At 44.9% G+C, this 23,721-nt stretch overlaps 2 protein-coding genes across 2 annotated transcripts; both read left to right on the top strand.

The window, feature by feature from the left end:
* The first annotated feature begins 832 nt into the window (after window positions 1–832).
* Window positions 833–9,156, top strand: LOC8038285 (sulfotransferase ssu-1-like). The gene is made up of 2 exons (XM_029982476.4): window positions 833–919; window positions 7,823–9,156. The coding sequence occupies exon 2, from the start codon at window positions 7,832–7,834 to the stop codon at window positions 8,768–8,770; it is 939 nt and encodes a 312-aa protein (XP_029838336.2). The 5' UTR covers window positions 833–919; window positions 7,823–7,831; the 3' UTR covers window positions 8,771–9,156.
* Window positions 9,157–12,593: 3,437 nt separating this feature from the next.
* Window positions 12,594–21,781, top strand: LOC8042516 (sulfotransferase ssu-1). The gene is made up of 2 exons (XM_029982477.4): window positions 12,594–12,753; window positions 20,586–21,781. The coding sequence occupies exon 2, from the start codon at window positions 20,595–20,597 to the stop codon at window positions 21,531–21,533; it is 939 nt and encodes a 312-aa protein (XP_029838337.2). The 5' UTR covers window positions 12,594–12,753; window positions 20,586–20,594; the 3' UTR covers window positions 21,534–21,781.
* Window positions 21,782–23,721: the final 1,940 nt, after the last annotated feature.

Here is a 23,721-nt window from a genome sequence, read left to right as displayed (position 1 = left end):
AACCCTGCTTTTCTTTAGAACAGGAGTGCACTTTTCTGCACAGCCCAGAGTCCAGACAGCTTCTCCAGAGCCAAAAAAAACCACATCAACTCCAACCCTACGGCAAAACTCGGGTGTTAAAACGAATAAACCTCAGTTGTAAGTCAGCGCCTTGTTTGTCTACCTCCTTGTTCTTGTCCGTGTCCTTGCGCTGTTTTAATCTTTAATCGTGTGTAATCTGTTTAACAAACTTCCATGGTTTCCTTTTCATAGGATAAAACTTCAGTTGCGAGTCGGCCGTTGTCCTGTCGTTTTCGTTTCTTTTATCTTCGTCCGATTTCAGTGAGACTGTATTTTATCACGCTTAAGTTGGCAGTACCGTAACACCGATACAAGGCGGTTCCGGGCGCGGTCTTTTTGTAACTGACCTATGCAAAATACGACCGTACAACCCTTTAGATTTTTTTAATAATATCGCGCGAACGCCGACCGGCCGGAAGAGCAACGCCTTGTCGTGGCGTGAAACAGCAAGTCAGCGAGGCTAGGCGTGTGCCTTCTGTCTCGCTGACCTGCTCTTTCACGCCGCGATAAGGCGCTGATATTGGTAAAGAATCTGGAGGCTCTACGTCTGTCACCATAGTTTATTTTGGCATGCCATTTCCTCTTGTCGTTGTTGGGCAGCCTTGACATCCACTTCACTTCCGTTGCGACTGATTCGAAACGAAAGAGAATTTGGTGGAGAGGGTGTAGAATGCGGAGGGAGGGGGGGGGGGGATCGTCACGTGAGTTCCCTCGCAGCGACCTTGAAACAAAGAGCCCTCCCCCAGAGAACGTCCTTTCCTCGTAAAAAAAAACAACGTCGTTCAAGAGGCAAGGCCAAAGTCGCTGCCGCTGGTGCCGGAGTAACTTCTGCAGCTCTGACGGTCGCCACAACTTTCCGGTAAGATCTTGGAAATACTTTGTTTTTGGACGAGTTAATATTGTGTCAAATATGGTTACTAATTACGCTTGTTTCTGCCTGATTTAGAGATTGTCCGATGTCGTGGCGATTAAAGCGAAATTCCAACATACAAATCAGAACCCGGAATTGCGTTACTTTTTGGTTAGTCATTTCGAGAATGCTAAAGAGCATTTAAGACACAACTAAAATGTTTTTCTGAAAGAAAAAAAAAAAAAATGAAATCACAAAAGTCTGGTACGTTTCAACGACTTTCTGGGAAAAAGGTGGCGGAATATATTTTCGGTCACAATTTATGGGCGCGAGCGAGTTCGTGAAGGGGAAACTTTTTTTCTCGATTTCGCTATATATTGCACAGACGAAATTCCGCATGAACGCCGTATAGGTATATACGGGCCATTCCGATATCCGCCTTTAGCGCGCTGCACCTTCTGAACACGTGCAGTAATAGATATGTTCTCTTAGACGCCGAGAGTTTGTTCACAGCCCAGAGACCGGCTATTTCTCGCACGGGAAGGTATGTAAGATAGGCGATTCCTTTTTATAGATCCAAGTGCTATGCTTCGCTTCACTTTTTGTTCGAGCACAACGAACACTACGAGCTAATGCTACATGGTCTCAATTAAGCAGAGACAAAAGTGCAGCGTCACGGCAACGGCACACCTCGACCTCCGCGTGCGTCTGCTATTGTCGGCTAAACCAATCAACCGCAGCGAACGCACCGTGACCTCGCACTTTTAGGACGCGTGTGTGTGTGGGGGGGGGGGGGGGGGGGGCGGGGGGGGGGGGGGGGGGGAGGGGTGAGGGGTCTCAGCCCTAGCCTCGACTGAGCTCGGAAAGGCGATGAAATAGAGTAGAAGTTTCCCAGAAGCCATCGCAGCTCATCGCTCTCCTCAAGGTTTGGCTTGGAGCCAGCTTAGCCATAAGGCACCTTCGGATGGATGGATGGATGGTAATGGCTATAACCTTTGTAACGGGCGGCAGCTTGCGCCGCCTAGCCTAACATTTCGTCATCCCTTTTTCTGTTCTAACACAACCCCCCTTTCCTTTTTAAAGTGTTTCCATTGCTTATTTTTATCTATTTTTACCCCTCCCTAGATCTTTTCCACCAATCTTCCAATCTCCTCTTAGTCACCGCAATTCTTTCCCTATCCATTCGTCCATCCATGTCTGTAAATCCCAGTGCCCCCTCCAAATCCGTAGTCATACCCCCCAAGAAGGTGGGACGGAGTCCCTACACCTTAAAATTACGTGTTCTATCGTTTCCCTTTCGTGGTTGCATATGTTGCATAGAGTGTCAATTTCCTGAATTTATCCCTGTATGTTTTCGTTCTTAGCACCCACGTTCTAACTTCAAACAGTAATGAGCTCCCCGATGAATTATCACACAACTGTTCCTTCTTTGTTTCTTGTTTTTGTGCCCTGTATATTCTTAAAGCTGATTTCCCCTGCATTCTCTCTTCCCACAATTTCCTCTCTGGTTCCTTTACTTCCTTTTCTACTGATATACTCTGATCTGCCCCATCTCGTTAAATGTATTTAAATCTCAGCTTTCGGGTTCGGTTTGTCCACCTAGTGTTTAGACTTTTCATTTATAAAGTACTTGTACACCCTTTCGCTGCCCACCGCGTATCCTCAATTTCAGCTAGCCTTTGTTAAAATTTTACTTTACTGATCGCTTCTCTACTCTCGAAAGATACCCTACCCATATCCCCCTGTACTCCCTCATTTGGTGTATTCCCATGTGCCCCCAATGTAAACCTACCCACACTTCTTTGCTGTATCTCTATACCTGCCTGGATTGCTGACCTCGTACACAATACCGCATTCCCAAATGACAGTCCTGGCACCATAACTCCCTTCCATACACCCCTAACGACTTCATATCTATTATAGTCCCAGAATGCCCTGTATTTCATGATAGCTCATTTTCGTTTCCCCTCCTTTATTACAATATCTTCATGGTCTTTTAGATAGCGTCATCCTTCACTTAACCATACTCCCAGATATATGTACTTTTCTACGTGTTCTATCAATGTGTCCTGTATCTCCAGGGGCTCCCCATTCTCGTCGTTTAAAACTATTATACCCGAGTTGTCCCTACTAAATTTTAGTCCTAAATTGTCCCCTTCTCTGCTGCAAATACTAATCAGCTCCGGTATTGTCTCACGACTTTCTGATACGAGTACAATGTCGTCTGCACACACTAACCCTGGCAATACTTGATTTACTTTGTCTTTCCTCCATGTAAGTCAGGTCAAAACCTAGGTTGCAAAGTTATAACATTTTTTCCACCTCACTGAGGTATATCACAAAGAGCAGGGAAGACAATGGGCAACTTTGTCTAAAACCTCTTTTTATCGTTGCTGCTCTTATAGTTTCGACTTCGCAGGTTATAACCACCCTGTTCTCCGTATAAACCCGTTCTGGAAACTTAACCATGGTTCCCTATAGTCCATATCCCTCCAGTTTGTTCCAGAGTTTTTCCTGATTCACATTGTCATATGCCGCTTTGATGTCTAAAAATGCTACCCATAATGGTTTTTGACTTGTCATTGCTATCTCTATGCTCTGAGTGATTACGAATAAATTGTCATCTATCTTTCCTGAAACCGTTTTGAAGCTCCCCTAGAATCTGCTTTCTCTCTACCCATTCCTTCATTCTTTTTACAATTTACATAGCTATAGCCTGTATATTACTGAAGTTACTGTGATTGGTCGGTATAATTTGATACTGTCTTTGTCTCCCTTGCCCTTATATAATAATCTCATCCTGCTCACTTTCCAGCCATTGGGTGCCTCCCCTCCCATAAGTATCTGGTCAATCACCTGCCTTAGTTTCAGTTTGCTTATTTTGCCTAGAACTTTTATCAATCTCATTGGTATGTCTTCTTCGTGGCTCGTGCTGTCAATACTCTTCTCAGCCGCTGCCCTCCGTTTCCCATTAGGTCCAAACACGGCTGGCGCTACAAGCTTTGGGGGGCCAATAACTCGGCGCCAATATTGAATCGTCACGAAGGAGTATAAAATGCAGAGCCACTCAGGTGTGGACGCATCCACAGTGTATGCAGGCTCAGAAGGCGTTTCACAGCCCAGCAGACAACGGTAGCCGCAAGCAAAAGGCCATATTTATTTATCTTTTAGCACAGCGTTATAGATAGGCGGCTGAACCTTGAAACATGCTCACATATGTCTGGAGGATATCTACTATCGGCAAGGCCGTTCGGGACTGCAAAAGTGGCAATTTCTTGATAACACCGCGCTAATCAATCGACAGCACGCACTTCTTTATCAATCTGGCACGCAAAACTGGGAGCGTGGTCGCTGCCAACTTCACGTAAGAGGGCTTCATTCCCTTCATTGTGTCCGCGCATGGTGGCGTGATTTATCTGCCCTGAACCGCTCTGTGCACGAAGGACGTCGCGTGGTCTCGGCCAACTGTTACGAAACCCACCCCCATCTCAAACAACACCAGGTGGTGTTGATCTCAAAACGGCTCGGCGCGTGCGTGGTAGAGGTGGATTTAGGGTTGCTGGCTCCTATTGTTTAAAAAATATCGGCAGATCGGTGACACTTTTTTCAAGTAAAGTGTTGATTGTTGATGAAAATTTCGTAACACCGTTTAGGTGCAAAAATGAAAAATAATTTAAAATAGCCCCACTAAAATATTGCCTCGTAGGCTCAATTTATGAAACACTTTATTATACGTTCGAAGCGGTTCCTTTGCAGCTGTATAAGGTGTAATGTGTGAAGCTACAATACTAATAGCTTGGTTTTTTTTTTATATTGTAAACGACTTATTTTTCGCGGGCTCAACATTTCGCGATTTAGGTGAAAGCTGAAGTTCTGAAATAATTCGCGGGTTCTAATTTTCGCGACGCGGTGGGATCTTAATATAGATTCCAATATGTTTATATTTTACCGGAATTGTTCGCGGGACCTGTTTTTCGCGGATTGTAGGCGATTCACGAGAATTAGGTCCTTGCGAAAATTAAGTCGTTTGCAGTATTTACTTTTTGCTTATCTGTTCGAAACAAATGATTCAACAGCAATCCAACATCCTTCATGAGATGACGGAGGTGCGTGTGGGCGCGGAAGCTAAACTACGCGACACTCCATTCCTAGCAATGTAAAAAAAGAAAAAAAAAAGAAACGCGATTGGGGATTAAAAAAAAAACAAAAAAAAACCTGCACAATTTACGTTTGCGGGTATTTCTTTAAATTGCGATACAATTTTAGTTCACATGTATCTGTAATATAACAACCAACTTTCATAAGAAAAGTTAAAGCCCAAGAACAAAATTATTGAAAATAAACTTTTGTGGAAGTCTCAGGGTGGCAGCGAACTTTTCGTTATTAGGACTGGTTTCTTTAGTGCTAAATACGTGAGCTTTTGTGGAACTTGGGGTTAAACTGGTTAGGTGAGAAAACTGCGAATATTCACGCAATATAAACACAAGCATACACACTTTTAATGATTTCTTTAGCTTTTAATGTGAGGAACATACAGCGTGAAATTTTATAATAATAATCATCATAAATCTTTATTTCCATCCATTAGGATGGTCGGACCCCCCCCCCCCCAAAAAAAAAAAAAAAAAAAAAAAAACAACAAAAACAACTGCAATGTAAATTTTTTTAAACAGAATTAAAATAAGGAAAAGTGAACAGTGCTATAAGATTGACATCTTCGCTAGGTATTTCTCGGGTTCGCCGAACATTATCAAATGGAATAATTGTTATGGTAAGTTTAATAATTAACTTAAATCTGTTAATTAATTCTTTAATAATTGGTCTTAAAATGCCATGTTGCAATTGCGGAATTGACGGCAATGGCTATTAGAAGCAAGACCAATTAAAATAATTTGCAGGAGTTGATTAGTTTTTGAAAAATTAATTAACCAATGTTTACGTTTTTTAGACTGATTTGAAAATTGCGCTCAGATAGCGCGTCGCGAGCCCTGGCCACAAAAGCACTTGAAAGAGTAACGTACCCACTCTTCTGAGTGCCATTGTGGGCAGGGCTTGTGGCGCGCCATTTTTGCGCATTTCTTTTCCTTAACGCTGGCTAGAAAAAGGGAAGTTTGGTAATTAATATCTAAAAAAAGTAATAAAGTTCTGCAAATTTTTTAATTGGTCTGGTCTCTAACAGTAATTATCATCATTCCCACAATTGCAACATGACCCGTAACCAATGATTAGGACGTAATTAATTTAGTTTTAGTTAGCAACTTACAATGACGATTATTCTCTCAGATGATGCCCGCTGAACTTGAGAAGCCCCTAGCGGAGACGACGTTCAACCAATTACTTGCACTGTTTTTTTAAAGATTATGTTTCCATAAAAAAATGAGAACAAAAGGGGGGACAACACCTGTGTCTGTGTTGTTCCCATTTTTCTTCTCCTTTTGTCCTACGTCTCGGGTTTTACAATGTCGAAAGTTCACCAGCTAGCTTGCATCTTCTCTGTAGTTTCTATACTTCTTGGGGTTTTGGTACGCCGCATGGCTATTCGTATACACTCTGGAGTTGGTAAGTCGTGGCCTCGCTGAATGCCTCATCTATTCTGAGATTGGCGTAGATAAGCCACGTGATGAGCAGCCCGGGTTTTACAGCGGCGCAGAACAATCGAGGGGGAAAACGCGTCCGGTTTTCGGTTCGCTCATTGCGAGTACTTCTGCCGAAGATGGGAGTAGCGTGTCTGTATATTCAAGGTTGCGAGTATACGCTGACGTGGATATATAATGATCTCGTGCCATTAACACGAGAACAAAAAGATTTGTTTCACCGATATCAAGCTGCGCTCGCACTGCTGATACATCATACAAAGGAACAGTCTGCAAACACTGTCTAAAGCGTGCTTCGAACATACTTTGAACATGCTTAGAACATGCTTCGGAGATGCTTAAAGCGTCGGCAGTATGGGCTTCGAACACACTTGAGGCGTCGGCTGATAATTATTTCTTGTCTACGGCGAACACAGTGTCTTTTGTATATATGTATGAACAGTGTAATTGCTGTTTAAACGAAAGAAAAAAAAAAAGAAGCTTTTTACAGCTCAGTCGTTTCTATTCGAAGATGTAATCGTGTAACCACATTGATAGGTAAAGAATGGTTGTTAACGAAGTGAAGAGAGCAACAAAACATAAATAAAACAGATTAAAACTGTTGTATTTGAGAAAAAAAAAGTGATTTAAAAATACTGTCGCTTAGGTATGCGTCTACAACCCGCGTATATCTTTATAATTTTTTTTTGCGAGTTTTGTTTTCGCGAGCGGTAAAATTCGAAAGAAGTGTCCATTAACACACTAGCGACTGGCAAATTAATTAGACACGCGTAGTAACCAGATATGTCATGGCTATTTCATAAGCCTTCAGAACAAATACTTTTATAGAATTGGCCATTGACGCATGCACAGGTGTTTAACTGTAACGGGAATATATGCTCTAAAAAAAGAGTATATCTTTACACCCCTTGTCTCATATTAAACACCCCAAAACTTCAGTTCGACGTACATCGCACTGACGTCGAGCCGACGGTACGCAAGTTTCACGTGCGGCTTGCTGCAACTTATCAAAATATCTAATATACATGTTACTGGCTACAAAACAAAACAAAAATAATCTTTTGTTGGCCCTACTGCAAAACCTGTGTTTTTTTTTTCTTCTGTAGTCTTTGATACGCACTTCAGGTTTTTAATAAGTTATATCGCATCGTTACCCGCTCGTAAAAGTTGGGGCCGTTTGTTTGACGCCAGTGCCCTGTACGTCGAACTGAAGTTTTGGGGTGTATCATATGGGACAAAGGAAGTAAGACGACACGTTTTCTTCTTCTTTTTAGAGTGTACTTAATCATCGCTGCTTCCACTCCTGTCTCTTCAACAGGATATCAAGATGGAGAACGACGTGTACCATACCGTGAAGGGTCTCTACGTCAGTCGATTTTTCGTCGAACAGAATCTCAAATCCGCCATGTCTTACAAGCCGGTTCCGGGAGACGTGTTCATCGTGAGCTACCCCAAGTGCGGAACGACGTGGATGCAGCACATCGTGTACAGCATCTACTCCGGCGGAGTACCACCAAAGGATGTGACGGAGTTCATGACCCGGACTCCGTTTCTGGAGCTTTTAGGGGCAGAGATTCTAGCCAAGATGCCAAGACCAGGAGCCATCAAGACTCATCTTCCGTACCATCTTCAACCTTATTCACCAGACGCAAAGTACATCTACGTCACCAGGAACCCATACGACTGCTGCGTGTCCTTCTACTACCATACCAAAACCTTTCCAGCGTACAAATTTGAGAACAATTCGTTCGACGACTTCTTCGAGATGTTCATGAGGGGCAAGGTGGACTTTGGAGACTACTTCGACCATCAGCTCTCCTGGTACGAGCACATCAACGACGACAACGTCTTGATCGTGACCTACGAAGACCTCAAGAAGGACGCCCGTTCAGGGATTCAGAAGATCGCCGATTTTCTGGGCGATGAGTACGGTAAACGCCTGAGAGAGAACCCGGACGTTTTGGACACTGTCGTGAAGGTGACCAGCATCGAATTCATGAAGGGTTTCAACAACGAATTCAAGAAGTGGGCGCAGATGGCTGACGAAGTGGCTGAGGGGATGGACGGGTTGCGCCTGGTAAGGGAAGCAATGACGGAAGAAGTAAGGAAGAAGCCCATCACCGGCGATTTTGTTCGCAAGGGTATTGTGGGCGACTGGAGGAATCATTTCTCAGAGGACCAGGTCAAGCGACTCAAGGAACGAATAGCAGCTAAAACTAAAGGCAGTGACCTTATGAGTCTCTGGAAGGACGTCAACCTGCCGTAACAAAAGGGTTGGCAGTCATCGAGTTCTTAATCACATCTATGAGTTATACTGTTACGCTCTGCCGGTTTAAAGGTGCGTCGGTCAGAGGAAGACAATTAAGGTGTAAATGTCAGGAGGATGCTTGTTTTGAGGTTAAGGCTCGACCCTCGTCTGCTTTGGAGGTAAGCTAAGTGAACGAGAATAAACAAAACAAAATTTTAGAACAAGAGTTTCAAATAATGCTATCAGTGCCTACGGGAATGTATTGCCCACCGGTTATTCGGACTGTTACTTGACATGTCTGAATTCTCACGAGCGTGTTTGTTTAACAAGTTTCAATATTATTGTATTATATACGTAGTGGATATCACTGGTATATTCTGAATAAAAGATTTTTCCGAAAAAGGAATGGGTTTCAATTACCGTTTTTGGAAATGCTCAAGTTCAACTAGCTTAGCAGAGAGATTTACGAGTGCAGTACGAATATACTTCGAGTAAATACAGTTTTCTTTTATCAAATACAAATTAAAAAAAAAAAAAGAAAAAAATTGCGAAAGCTACACAAATGCGGTCTGCGAAAGTGGGTTATATGGCCAGGCGGGCATTATGTTCAAGAGAGGATGCAGCTAATAGATGACTAACTAAATGGTAACTCCGGTCAAAAGTCGAACCAAAGTAAGCGATAGATATCGATGTACGGAGACTAAATACGAGCACTGCCAAAATATTACCACTTGGGGAAACCGCGATCCCTCTAAAACCGATATTAAAAATGGTACAACCAGCTCCTCAGCGGGCATTCAGCGGGTCGGCTGTTATTCAAGCAACCTTGTGCCCCGATGTCATTTTAGTTTTCAATGAGGTTTCTTGTTCGTACTGCCACTTTCGCCGGGTTCTGCCGCTGCATTTTCAGCCGTCTCAGCGGACGATTTCTGCTTGTTATGTTTCAGCGGCCGTAGTTTGTAAGTGCTTTTTGGCGATCGCGCACGAAGGACTCTGCTTGCTCAAGAGCGTCGTAGCGGCGAAGTTGGCGTTCACTGGCGGACATAGTTCAGTCTGTTCCTGCTAAGCGCGACCTTACAATTAGCTTCCACATCGCTTTTGCAACATGCATGGCACAGCACCAAGATTCTAGTTCTTTTCAGAAAATAAGTGGGTACTCGTTCTGAGCCTTGTTCATCGTGGCAGGCTCGCTTTCCGGCCGGAAACTTTATGTGTATTAATATTTGCCTCAGATGACAGCCGACAGGCCTCGCGACGACTTTCTTCTTGAAGTGCACTTGCTTGTGTCGACTTTCTTCACCCTATCCTCCTTTCATTTACTCTATTAGTGTCATTCTAATCATCATGTCAATGTATAATATCTTACATCATCACCTAGCTTCAACGGCACAGCAGGCCTACAATGGTATGGGCCCCAGACTTTCTGGTGTATCCTGGCTTTCCTAAGCTGTAATAAATAAATAAATATTATTATTATTATAGACACTTTGCAGCAGCTGTGCATGCACGCCGCCATAAGCGACCTTCAGTTTTTGTTTCCTTTTATTTCGTTTACTTCACTTTATCATAGCAGGCCAGGTTAATGCCATCTTAGACTCTACTGTGTCCTTCTCCCCAGTCTCGGCCATTGTGGAGGCTCGTCAAAGCCCGTTTCAGTGGCTCGGTATTTAGGTAAGACACGAGAAGGGTCAGAAATGGCGGCTCTAATAAGGTGCGTGTGCAATTCGTCTATATCCGCAAAGCTAAGCAGTACAACAGCCGTAGCATCTTATCTGACTGATCGGAACTGATCTTGCGACTAGAGCAGTCGTACCTCTTGCGGTATAGCAATACGAACTTTGAGTCGCACAATGGCCATGCAGCTGATCACAAGGATTGCCATCATGCTGGAGCCTGAAGTTTCGGTTTTGCAGTAAACCCCCGAAACAAAAACTTTAAATAGGATATCTACAAAACTACACAAGCCATCGAAAAGAAATCGACACCTCATAATTCAGGGACCGTTGTAACCCTAAAATCGAAAAAAAAAAAATGTACCGGAATCATTTTCAACGAAAATTCACTGATTCCTTTTTTTCATTAGACGTTTCAGGGCAAATTTTTATATTGAACAAAAGGAGGCAATCAATGTTGAAGGCCAACCCAGTTTTTAAAAATCCTGGATCGAGCACGCAGTTCGAGTCATTCATTGCTGAAGTTTTCTCCTGGAAATCTGTCATACCGAAACCAAACGCGTGATGCCCGCCGGAAGGGCAACTTTCGTCTGACTCCGGAGGGTCGCGTGTTATTAAAAAAAAAAAATTGCGTCACAGTGCGCCGCAGCTGAATGCAGTCAGTATTCCGTGGCCATGGCGAGCTAAAGCGATAAGCTTTAGATTATCGGTCGCGACAAGTTGCTTTGTTTTGCTGCTTGATATTACTGAAAAACGTTGTAATCATGGATCTCGCATCCATGATTACAACGTTTTTATCAGGTTCAAAGAACAACCTGAACATAAACTACTGAACAAAGGGTGAATGCTTCGACTCGCTGTGACGTGATAATGACCCAAATTTTGTCATTAACACGGGTTCCTTCGGTTTCAAAAGAGGTTTGTCTTTCCGCGGGTTCGGTTTCGGTTTCCAAAGATTTCCAGGACAAAATATGTCAATGAATAATAGGAATCGCATGCTAAATCCAGTATTAAAAAAAGAAATGGTTTTTAATATTGATTGCTTACATTTTTTCAATAAAAACCTGGCCCTCAAACGTCCAGTTATAAAACTTAATTGATGAATTTTCGCTGATTAGTCATTTAGTTGCATTCTCTCTTGACCATAACGTCCGCCTGGCCGTATAACTCACTTGAGCAGACCGCAGTTATGTACGTTTTATAGCTTTTTTTCTAAAGAATCGGAATACGATAAATACAAGAAGAAAAAAAAAACCACCCTGTATATATGTGACATAGGCCATTATTGTCGCTGTTGTTGTTTTAAATAAGAAAGGCATTGGAATATTCTTTTCACCGTGTGCGGATCGGACCCGCGTAGGTTGTGGACAATAATCGCGAAAGAAGTGAACAGATGTGGGATGCGATTTATATAACAGCTTTCATTCCTGCTAAAGTCAAACTGACGTACTATTACACTTGGGGGCATTGATGGCCCTGTGGCGCGAGTGTTAGACACTAACCTGCATCGTGATTAAAAACCGTAATGCAGGACTGCTAGTCTGAGACCACGGGGGATCGGTGGCCGAGTAGGCTAGCGCACACCAGCTCGGAGCACGTGGAGCGAAAGCTCGAGCTACAGAACCCAGGGATCCTGGGTCGAATCCCCACCTTGGTGTAAGAATTTACACTTTTTTTTCTGTGTGTGTGTGTATAGCAATGCGTGCGGCGGTCAAATCATTACGATCTTCCTTCTCACGCACCCTAGCCATACCTCGTTTTACCTCAAGTCCAGACGTAGACGAGCGGATGGTACCAATCAGAATACGTGAGAAGCGCACCGTCATGCCGTTACGTTCGTCGTGTTTCTGTACTTGTTCTATGGTCGCTGAACCAATCACACACACAAAAAAAAACAGTGAATTCGGCTTTTGACACTGCTCGATCAGTCCCATTACTTAGTAGCGTCAACTGTGTCCGGACTTGAGCTACAACGAGAATTCCTCAACAATGCGACGGCACACGGGTGGAGGCGTACACGCAACTCGCAACAACGCAGCGCTATCAGGGTAGTGAGGTGTATGCCATCGCTTCCTCGACGCGGTCTTCTTTCCCAACCGGCCCGTCTTCTTGCCGTCGAGACAAGCCAGACCGGCAACATCTGACGCGGCGCCCGAGGGGAAGGGCAGACAGGGAAGGGGAGCACGAAGTGTCTGGCAACCCTTCCCTTACTCCCAGGCATTCTCCGGCCTCGTTTTTCCTCGTACGGACGTTTGCTCGCTGCACTGGACGTCCGAAGGTTCTTCACGTGAGCGACTGATCAAGCACGGAAGTTGGCCAACAAAGAAGGTGAGTGAAGCCGGCGCATTATCTACGCGATGCGTAAGCGAGGTCGCTGTTCACATCGCTCGCTCAAGGACAGCTCCGTCAGGTGTTTATCCGAGATCGTCAATCCGGGCTTGTGTGCAGTATTCCTGTAAGGGGCTCAGGTGGGAGGGGGGGAGGGGGAGGCATACTATGGATTTGTCAGACTTAAACGTAACGCGTTAGTTGTATCTAGTTGCTTGTTTTTCTCTGTAACGGAGGAACGACGTAGTTACGCTTTAAGAGAAGGAACGTGTAACCATCCTACTCCTCACCCCAGCTCGCCCCTGTAATTTGCACGACGAGAAAACGCTTGATAGACCATAAAAAGGATGTGCACTGCACAAGGTGTGCGGGTATAGCGACCGTTTCTTTTTTTTTTTTTCTGAATGAACGAGTTAAGAAGGGGAACTTTTATTGGCGACAAATGTTGGAAGCACCTACTGCTTTAATACAAACGACACATTCGAAGGATCGAAAATATAACGCATTCCTTTTAAGCTGATGTCACGCGCATCATTTGAATTGCAGTAACCAGTAACGTGCTTAGTTATTTCTTCAGTGAATAACGAGTGAGGTATACTTAGTTGTTCTATTTCAGTAACGTCACATGTCTGGGTTGTGTGTCCTTTGTATAAGAAAAGCAAACGAAAGAATTAGGCGTTCGTGTTTAAGCAGCGGAAGGCTAGTCTGCCTTTCGAGGTATGGCGACACTGGTTTCCGCTGTAGAAGATACATTTTGTCTGTGCGGTACCGCTGCTAGCGTGGGGTTTTTAACGTGCAGCGCGCAGTAGCGACACTCGAACCCCCCCCCCCCCCCCCCCCCCCCCTTGTATAGGAAACTCTGGCCGGAGGGGGAGGGGGGGGGGGATTCAGTCGGGGGTATGTTAATGGAGTGCCAGGGTTAAAAGAGGGGGGGGGGGGGGGGAGGGGGTGGTTACGGTGGTTAATCTCTGACTTATTTTCTTCCCAGATTGTCTATCTAGACGTCATGATCTCGACATTGCGTAGAGGGTTATTTCTCTGTGGGACGTCGGCGTATCCCATGTGCCCCATGTTGGATGCGTGTAATATCAATACAGTCATGTCTCGTTAAAATGGACCCCGTTCATATTGATACCCCTCTATATGTACACCATTTTCGTAGTCAAACTGAAGAAATACATGCATTTTTGTCTCGTTATTATGGACAACGTTTTTATGGACACCGTTATTATGGACAACTCACACTATGGACGATTTCTTTGGGAACGGACGTGTCCATATTAACGGACGTGTCCATATATATATATAAGCTAGTACCGCCGAGCGCCGACGAAAGCTGAAGAAGTCCCGCATGAGGCGTATGCGAGGGTTTTTCCGTATTGGAGGCCGGGCTGCTCGGACAGCAACCGTCTCGTTAACGAAGGGGTAGACATACGCTAGGCGTTCCAGCACTTCAAGCGTGACACCAGCACGGCTGATTGCAGTCGCGCCTTCGAGTGTCGGTCTGGGGATCGATACTGCCTTGTCCTATCTTTGGACAGAACATTCTCGCCAGTCGCTCGAATATCACGGGACACTTCATACTTCTGCTATCGGCGGTTGATTTGTCACGCGTGGGGATCGGGCAGAGAACCATTCCAGCTGCCGTGGATAGTTTTCGCGAAGACTGGTCTTATTCAATGTTCCTACACCTGTGCGACTGATTTTCTTCGAATCGCCATCATGCAACCATTCCACAGCTGCTTGATTGTTGCCCTGAAACTGTGCGCTCGCTGCACAGTTTAACCTAACTTACTCAAACGTAGAAAACGTCGGGTTGGCTTAGCGAGTCAAGGGGTGTGGCGATCAGACGATGGGATGAACCGACGAGCCGAATCTCTGCGCGTCACAATTCTTGTAGACCTCAAGACATCAAGCATTGTGGTCTACCCACTACACACAAAGCCAATCAGAGCTCTGCATTGTTCTGACGTCACCGCAACTCGTGCGCAAGAAGCAGAAGACTTGCTGTCCGCACACGAGAAAGCTCTCGGCCTACATGCCAGCGGGAAACCCCGCCTGGTTCCTGATCACAGACGAACTCAATCAGCCTGCAAGTGCCCTCGGTCACGGATGTACCAACATGCCGAGACAGCAATTGCGTTTTGCCGCGCAGCAGGTTCACGCTTTGAAAGGCACGCCAATGATCTCCCTAAAAGAGATTATTATCGGCATGCTTTGAAAGGCATGTCGGTTATCTCCTTGGACGTGAAGATGGACCGATTGCGATGGCCTCGGCTGCCAACGCACGGAAAAGTTGGAAGCGCCTCACGCCAGTACGTACCCCCTAGCGGGCAAGGCCTGATCATGACGTCATCGTTAGTGCATTCCCGACCTTCCCAAAGCGGCTAAACACGCTAAAGCTCGACAAGTCTCGGCGCAAAAAGGCATAAGCGTGCGTCTTGGCGTCGGCGCACATGCTATAGTATGCGCGCCGACGCGCTTGCGTCGATGCCGACCCAACCTATAGGAGGCGCTGCGTGGACCCTCGAGTGAGAAATTAATTCTGTGCTAAGTAAATGTTATTAAAAACAAACGAAGAATAACGCTGGCTAGGTGGCGCAAGCTGCCACCAGATTCAAAGTGTTCAGCCTCATCCATCCATCCAGTGAGGACATTTGGGGGAGGGGTAGGGGCAGTTTTTGTCTTTTTTTCTCTTTGTCACATCAAGAAGTTTTACGCATCATCCATGCGCTGCTCGAAGTATTTCTTACGAGCTTTGGGTATGGTAGGAAGAAACGATGCTTTTGATGCTTGAAACGGGTACGTCTCGATTAAATGATATAAATCTAGTCTAGCATGCACCTACATATATCTTAATTCAACGCACGAAGGAGGAAATCAGCAACGTTGCGGGAGGAGCCGGATTTCTTCTTCCAGTATGTTTCTTGAGGTAAACACGAGTATAGCATACACAGGTTGCACAGCAATTATGCGGGATGTTCTCTTCTCCGGCAGTTGTTCCGCTATGGTGTACACCAACTCATCTTTCAGACGTCAGGCCGCTGGGGTGGCGCTGCTGTCGGTACTGCTCATGCGCAGACGCCTGGTGTAGGCAAACGCGGGCTTGTTTCTAAAGTGCGCGTCGGTCTATGGTCATTGAGAGCTCAATAAAGCGCAGCTCCGGTCGAAAACAGAACCAAAATAAATGACGGGTATCGCTTTAGTGGCGCGAAATATGATCACAGTCGAAATATTACGTCAAAGCGAAGCCGCGTACTCCACTGAAACCGATTTCAAAGATGCGACCAGCTGCTCTTAAGCGGACAGCAAGCGGGTTAACTTTTAGTCGAGGAACACTCTCGCAGCACCCTTGTGACGTCACGTCACGGTGGAGCTGCGGCTTATTGGTTGTACCGTGTACTCCATAATCACGATGACGTCACGTCGTGGCCGGATGGATGAATGGAGGGATGCTAACGGCTGTACGCTTCATAACGGGAGGTAGTTTACGCCATCGAGCCTAGCAATTAAGAACGAAAAGTATGATTTCTTTATTCGATTCTCCGTAGATAATTTCCACCAGTCTTCAAATCTCCTCTTTGTTATTACAATGCACTTATCACTCATTCTTTTATTCTCGTGTGCAAACCCGTTCAGGCGAAATACGTCACCCGCTTCCGGTAGGGCGGGATCAAGCCCTCGCATCTCAACACCACATGTTATATTGTCTCGTCTTTCACTTGGCATACGGCACACCTCGCATTCATTTTCTCATACTTTGTCCTATATGTCTCAGTCCTCCATATACTCCTGTTCTAACCTCAAATAACAATGAGCTCCCCCGTGAATTATCATACCAATGTTCCTTCCTTATTTTCTGTTTTCGATCCCTATACATAGTCAAAGCTGATGTTTTCTGCATTCTTTCCTCCCACATATTTTTCTCGGCTTCTTTTACTTCCTTTTTCACAGAGGTAGTCTGTTCTGCCCCCGCACTTGACTGTTGTTATATGAAGTTTTGTTTTTGGGTTCGGTTTGTCCATTTAGTGTTCAAACGTTTCATGCAAGGAAGCTTACGTATACCTTTTATAGCTCATCGTTTATTCTCTATTGTGACCAGTCATTGTTCAAATTTCAACTTACTGATCGCCTCTCTAACCTCGAAAGATGCCCAGCCCATGTCTCCCTGCACTCCTCCGTTTGGTGTATTCTCATGCGCCCCCAGTGCCAGTCTTCCCACGCTCCTCTCCCGGGTCTCTTAGCTCGACTGGACATCAGATTTCATGCAGAATACCACATTGCCAAAGGACAACCCTGACACCATGACACCTTTCAATATTCCCCTAACAAGTCCATATCTTTTGTAATTCCATAGCGCCCTACGCTTCATCATTGCTGCATTTTTTTCCTTTCTTTAGAATATTTTCTTCCTGTTTTAAGTATTGTTTTCCCTCCTTCAACCATACTCCTCTACGTGTTATATCAAAAGGTCTTATATTTTCAACGGACCCTCATCTTATCGTTATGAAGCATTATTTTCAACTTGTCGCAACTGAATTGCAGGCCCAGAGAGTCCTTCCTTTCCACGGATCTTAATCAGCTTCTGTAAGATATCCCGGCTATCTGCTAACACTAGAATGTCGTATGCGTGAAGCATCCTCGGTGTAGCTTGGTTTACTTTTCCCCCTCTCTCCATATATGAAACATCACAATCTAAAATTGCCCTCGTCTAATATCTCTTTTCCTTTCTGCTCAGGTACACTATAAAAAGAAAGGTGATAGGGTTCAACCCTGCCTGGAGTCCTCTTTTTATTTCTGACGGTTCTGTGATTTCTGTGATTTGTGATTCCCATGTTATAACTACCTTATTATTTGTGTATATCTGTTGTAAAATCTTAATCAATCTAAATCATACTCTCCCAGCTGCACCCAGAGTTTTTCCTGACCCACATAGTCGTACACCCCATGATGTCTAGAAATGCTATCCATAACGGTTTTTTACTCATCCGTGCCGTACGCCTGATGATCAATGTTGCCATCCCTCCAGCAGATAGTTTCGGTTTTGCCGTAGAAGCACGAAACCAAACTTTGAGCCGTTATATATATATATATAAAAAAAAAACTACGGAAAATATTGAGGACAACTATATTATACCTTGTAGTCCACACTCTCAGAAAAAAAGGTGTATTATTACACCCCTTGTCCCATATAATACACCCCAAAACTTCAATTCGACGTACAGCGCCCCATAATCGAACAGGCGGCCCCAAAGTTTACGAGGGGCTTGATAGCCGTGTGGTACAAGATATTAAGATAGCTGATGTACGTATTAATAACTACAAAAAAGATTATTGGAGTTTTCTTGGCTGTACTGCAAAAGCTCCGTGTTTTCTTTCTTTGGTCTTTGATACGAACTTTAGCAATTTAATAAGTTATATCGCACCGTTATCAAGCCACTGGTAAAATTTGGTGCCGTCAGTTCGCCTATAGGGCGCTGTACGTCGAAATGAAGCTTTGGGGTGTATTATATGGGACAAAAGGGTGTAAGGTGATACCCTTTTTTTTTAGAGTGCAGGAACACTTCCTTAGTTGAAAACGGTCGCAATCCCAAATTCATAAATATTGACCGAAGCTGTCCCTTTAAAGAGGCCCGGCAATCCTATTTAAGCGTCTACCTTTTTTGCGGTTTCCACGTCTGTTGGGGTTCGGGCAAGCCAGCGGGCATGGAAAGAGTTACTAAATATCAGTGCGTCATATTTTAACCGGACGACGCGGAAACCTCCGGCACCTACGGGGGCGACCCGGGGCGCCGAAAGCGCGCGAAACGTGACGTCTTTGGTCTTTGGCTTACTACTGGTCGGAGCCGCTAAAAGCTTTTTTTTAGTCGAAATACAAAATCTAACTGGCGCGAACCGTCTCAATTAGTTATGAAAGTAGTTTTCCTTCAGTATTTTAGATCAGAAAAGAAACAAATGCAGTTTATGAAGTACGGAAATAAGGAATGACCCGTCGACATACCCCCCACCAAGCGGTGCAAAAGGCGGCGCATAATAGAAAAGTGTAGTAGGATCAGGCACCGACGTGCGGCGAGCGTAGAAAGGTCCCGGATGTACTCTGCGGTCGAGGATCCGACCGGTTCCGAGCGTTCCGAAGGCCTTCGGCGTCTTCGGCGAGCAGGCTTGGCTGTATGGCAGCGCGAAGTGGCTCCCGTTCTGACTGATCTTTACCCGGTGTTTGGTGTCGCTTGTGGCCAATGAAGTGTCATGCCGAATTAGTGTTTAATCGTGCAGCAAATGCAATGCAAGCCGCCCTGGCTGCCCGCTTCATACAGCCTATCCAGCACATGCTTTAGTGGCGCCCTCTCGAGCCGTCTACGCGGAGTGCGGCAGCCGTGAGCGCTCGCTGAGCTCACTACCCCTCCTCTAGTTCACGGCCACTGAAGCAATTAAGGACGTCATGAAGGAGGTTATTTTTTGCTTGTTTCTGTAATGTTAATTTGCCTATAACTTCTAAAATAAAGCGAAATTCTAGAAAAGAAAAGTTTCATTAAGTTACTACGTTCAGTGCGCTCAGGTTCGGTGCAAATTTAAAACCGGTAAAAAAGTTCTTGCAGGGCCCCTTTAAGAAACGCAGGGTGCGGCGAGCCCCCAGCATCTTGTTATCCCTCCGCAGTGCATTAGATCGTGGCATTAGTCGATAAGAACGTCGAAGGATGATTAACGAAGCAGGAAGTGTGAACAGTTAACTCGCACAATTATAAGGTCACTGACTATTGTGAAGGAGGGATGGATGAATGGATACGGCGGAGCCTTTTTAATCGGACGGTGGCTTGCGCCACCTAGATAAAGGAAATCCAACCATCACGCCCCTGGCGGTTAAGGCTTGCGCCCCGCCGGCTTCACGTTTGTGCGTTTCTGTGCTTTTCTTTATGTTTTATTTCTGAGGCGCGTCCGCTTATCACTCTACCCCATTGCGCAGGCGCGGCGCCCCCACCAGCTTCACGCCTTCTGTGACGAAGCATCTGCGTTGCTGTGCTTTTGTGTTTTATTTCTGAGGCGCATCCGCTTGATGAGGTATTTTTATGGCCATCTTTCGGGCACAACGCCGACGACGCCTTTTCCCGCAATGGGACATATAAGGCTTTCGCCCTAAAAGAGATTTAGTTTAAGAAGACAAATAACTTAATAAACTTCCGCGCCTTTTACGATTATATTCTTCGTCGAAATTGGTAAAATTGATAAACCTGAAAACTCTGACGGAGGGGCAGAAAGCCGATAATTTTCAAACAGTTTAGCGGTGGTCACACCGCTAATACATCCTACAACGGACGATCCGCAGACACTGCCTGATGATTGTTTCTTACTTGTAGCACGGTCCTGCAAGATTGGTCATAAAATACCGTCTACAGGCATGTTCGAAACATACAAGCATACTATCTATGAAACAAGCATGCTTGAAACACGCTGATGTCATGTCCGCCCATACTTACGTCATCAGGTATGCAGCGAACACCATGTATTTTTTATGAAGTACGAGCAATGTGGCTGCGGCTTTGAAGAAGTTAGTCATCATCCGATTTCAAGCAAAGAAAAAAAAACAATTAAGAAAACTTTTTGTTACTTCTACGTGAATTAACCGATTTCGGACTAAGACTGCAAGTTAGACTAGTTGGTTCTGATTCATACTGATGTTTAACGTGAAAAAAATACAGGGACAGAAAGTTTAAGTCAGAACTACTTGTCCTTTATTTCCTCTTTTTTCCGTTTTTTTTTGTTTTTCGTAAAACTTTAGTACAATTTTGGATGATTATTGCGCAATATTAATTTTTTTTTGTTTTTGCTTTTTCTAGAAGATCAAGATGACCACCGACGTGTACCGAGACGTGGATGGTCTCCACGTCAGCCGAATATTCCATGAGTCCTGCGTTCGATCCGCCATGGCCTACAAGCCCCGGCCAGGAGACGTGTTCATCGTGAGCTACCCGAAATGCGGAACCACCTGGATGCAGCACATCGTGTACAGCATCTACACGGGAGGCGTTCCCCCTAAAGACATGACCGAGTTCATGACGAGGACACCTTTCCTCGAACTGTTGGGAGCCGAGGGCGCCGTCAAGATGCCGAGACCGGGGGCCATCAAGACTCACCTTCCGTACCATCTTCAGCCATATTCGCCCGACGCCAAGTATATTTACGTTACGCGGAACCCTTACGACTGTTGCGTGTCCTTCTACCACCACACCAAGAGCTTCCCGGCTTACCAGTTCGAGACCAAGTCTTTCGACGAGTTCTTCGAGATGTTCATAACGGGAACGGCTGACTACGGGGACTACTTCGATCACCAGTTGTCCTGGTACGATCACCAGGACGACGCCAACGTCCTTCTGGTGACCTACGAGGACCTGAAGAAGGACGCTCGGTCCTGGATTTTGAAGGTTGCCGAGTTTTTGGGCGAGGAGTACGCCATCAGGCTGCGGGAAGACGAAGAAGTCTTGAATAGGGTGTTGAAGGTCACGGGCATCGAGTTCATGAAGGGATTCAACGAGGAGTACAAGAGGTGGACTGAGCAAGCGCAGGAACTGACGAACGAGATCTCCGGTCTCAATGTGGCACGAGAGTCGTCCCTGACTGATGATCTCAAGAAACCCATGACAGGGGATTTTGTTCGCAAGGGTATAGTGGGCGACTGGAGAAACCACTTTAGCGAGGAACAGATTAAGAGGATGAAGGAAAGAATCGCACTGAAGACTCGCGGCAGCACGCTCATGGACCTCTGGAAGGATGTCGAGCTGCCGTGAAAGACACCTCTAGAAACTAGATGATAACGCGAACAGTGTTTAAAACTGAATACGATTCCCATGTAGAGAAAACTATACGCATATTCGAAATGGCGTTTCACCAATTTGAGTTGGTATTTTTTTAAACTCCTATCTCAATATGACGAAGACCAATGACGAGGTGATTTTTGCTTTTTCTTATAAATGTGTGTTGGACTTGTTCGTCTTTGCACAACGCTTTACAATAAACGAACATTACAATAAACATACATAAACAATCTCTTTACAATAAACATACATAAACAATCTCTTTACCATAAACATAATAAACTAGACACTTTATTTGATCTTTCAAGAAATAGGGATTCATAGTCAACGAAGCTGTTACCTTGTTTCAGATTGTGTTTTGCATGAATTTGGCTCGGAAATTCACGCAGCTTGATAGCAATATACAGGTATCTAAATCATGATCCTCTTTCCGAAACTCCAATGGTATATCTCGAACATCCCGGGAGTTTATCAGATTGCCCCCTTAGCACCAATGATTGGTCTTTATTTAATCAGCTCCACCAATCACCAGAGTAGCACCAATGACCACTCAGTTTCAGTGGTATAAAGCGGTGAACGTCCCCTTGCCCCTGTACCAATAAATTTTCATATAAAAATCACAGATAACTGATATACGTAGTCAAAGTCAGCGAAAAACGTGAGAAAACTATAAGAATACAGGGCCAGAGAGAGAGAGAGAGGTGACGTTTTATTAAAAATATTTGGGTGGACTTAGCCTTGCCGATTAGGCCGGCATTGTCCCGCCCAGAAATGAAAATGAAATAATAAAATGAATAAAGCTAACTGAAATAAATGATGATTGAAGAAGAAAAGAACACACACACACGCACGCACACACACACACACACAAAAAACCCTAAAGTGTTTGTCTCGTTGCGAAGATAAATCACAGGTCCGTTTACGCACGCTTTCGGTCTCCCAAGTGTAAATGGCACTCAGTATTTCATTCTATATTCGTGCTTGTTGTCCAGTTGCCTGGAGGAAGTTTAGGAAAAGGGCATGTAGTAGCTTTCTTCGAGCTCTTCTTCCAGTTGGATATATTAAATTTGTAATATCGTTCAACTTGACGTTATGTCTGTTAAGTTCTTGGGCGAAGTCTTTTCGATGGCTCTTGAACTTATTAAATCGCAAAGCTGGTGATTTATATCTTCTGTAACACCACAGCTGTCACAGGAGGCTGAAGGTATTTTACCCCATTTGCGTAAAAGTCCAGTGCGAGTGGTGTTTGGTGCGAAGTCGGCAAAGTAGAGTTGCCTCCTTGCGGCGTAAGCTTCCACTAAGACAGGGCTGATGTTGGCTATTTTTTGTTTCCGACAAAGAGCCGAGATGTTCTTTGACAAGTATGTGGAAGGCTTTCGGATCGTCAGGTGCGTGCATTGTCCGCTCTTTATTGTGTGCGTTCGTAGCAAGGTTGTCCGTTCTTTCATTTCCGGCGAGTCCAACGTGAGCGGGAATCCATTGAAAACGTATCTTGAAACCGGAGTCCTCAAGAATTTCTGTCGCGGACCAAGCAGCCACCGCGATTTTCGATGTTCCTTGTATATGGTTTTGCTGCTGCAGTGCACAACGAGAAGTCTGTGCAGCACTACTTTTTGTAGTGTAAGTCTCTTAAGAGTACGAAGTGCTGCCACAATTGCTATTATTTCTGCAGTCGTGGAGGACACCATTTGGTCGATGGGGCCTCTCCACTCAAGGCCTAGGACTGGGACATTATAGGCGGCTATGCTTCTTCTTTTATTGCGATTTACAGAACCATCCATGTAAACTTGCAAAACGTCTTTAAATGTTGTTTAAATCTATTTAGTCACTCTCATTTTCAACACCGATTCGCTAGATCTTTTCTTGTTTAGTATGGCCGGGATCTTCTCATTGCATTTTGGGATGTATGTCTCCCATAGGGGCTTAGGTTGGCAGTCAAAACTATTTGGTCGAGCTTCTGATTACCACCCTGGGTGTTTCAGAGTGTGCAAAGAAATGAGAAAGCGTGATCTTGTCCTTCTCGCTAGTCGTTGAAGCAGGCTCCTTCCAGTAGCTGTTTCGTGTAAGCGGAGCTTCTGTAGAAGTAGGCGTTGCGTTGCCAAAAGAGGCAGTGGTAGAGCTTGCGCCTCTATGTACGCCAGGTCATTTCTTGGTAGAACTG

Source organism: Ixodes scapularis, unplaced genomic scaffold (genome assembly GCF_016920785.2).
Source record: "Ixodes scapularis isolate PalLabHiFi unplaced genomic scaffold, ASM1692078v2 PGA_scaffold10__122_contigs__length_95168666, whole genome shotgun sequence".
Taxonomy (NCBI): Eukaryota; Metazoa; Arthropoda; class Arachnida; order Ixodida; family Ixodidae; genus Ixodes; species Ixodes scapularis.
Note: the sequence above shows the minus strand (reverse complement) of the source record. Positions and strands in the feature narration are given on the sequence as shown.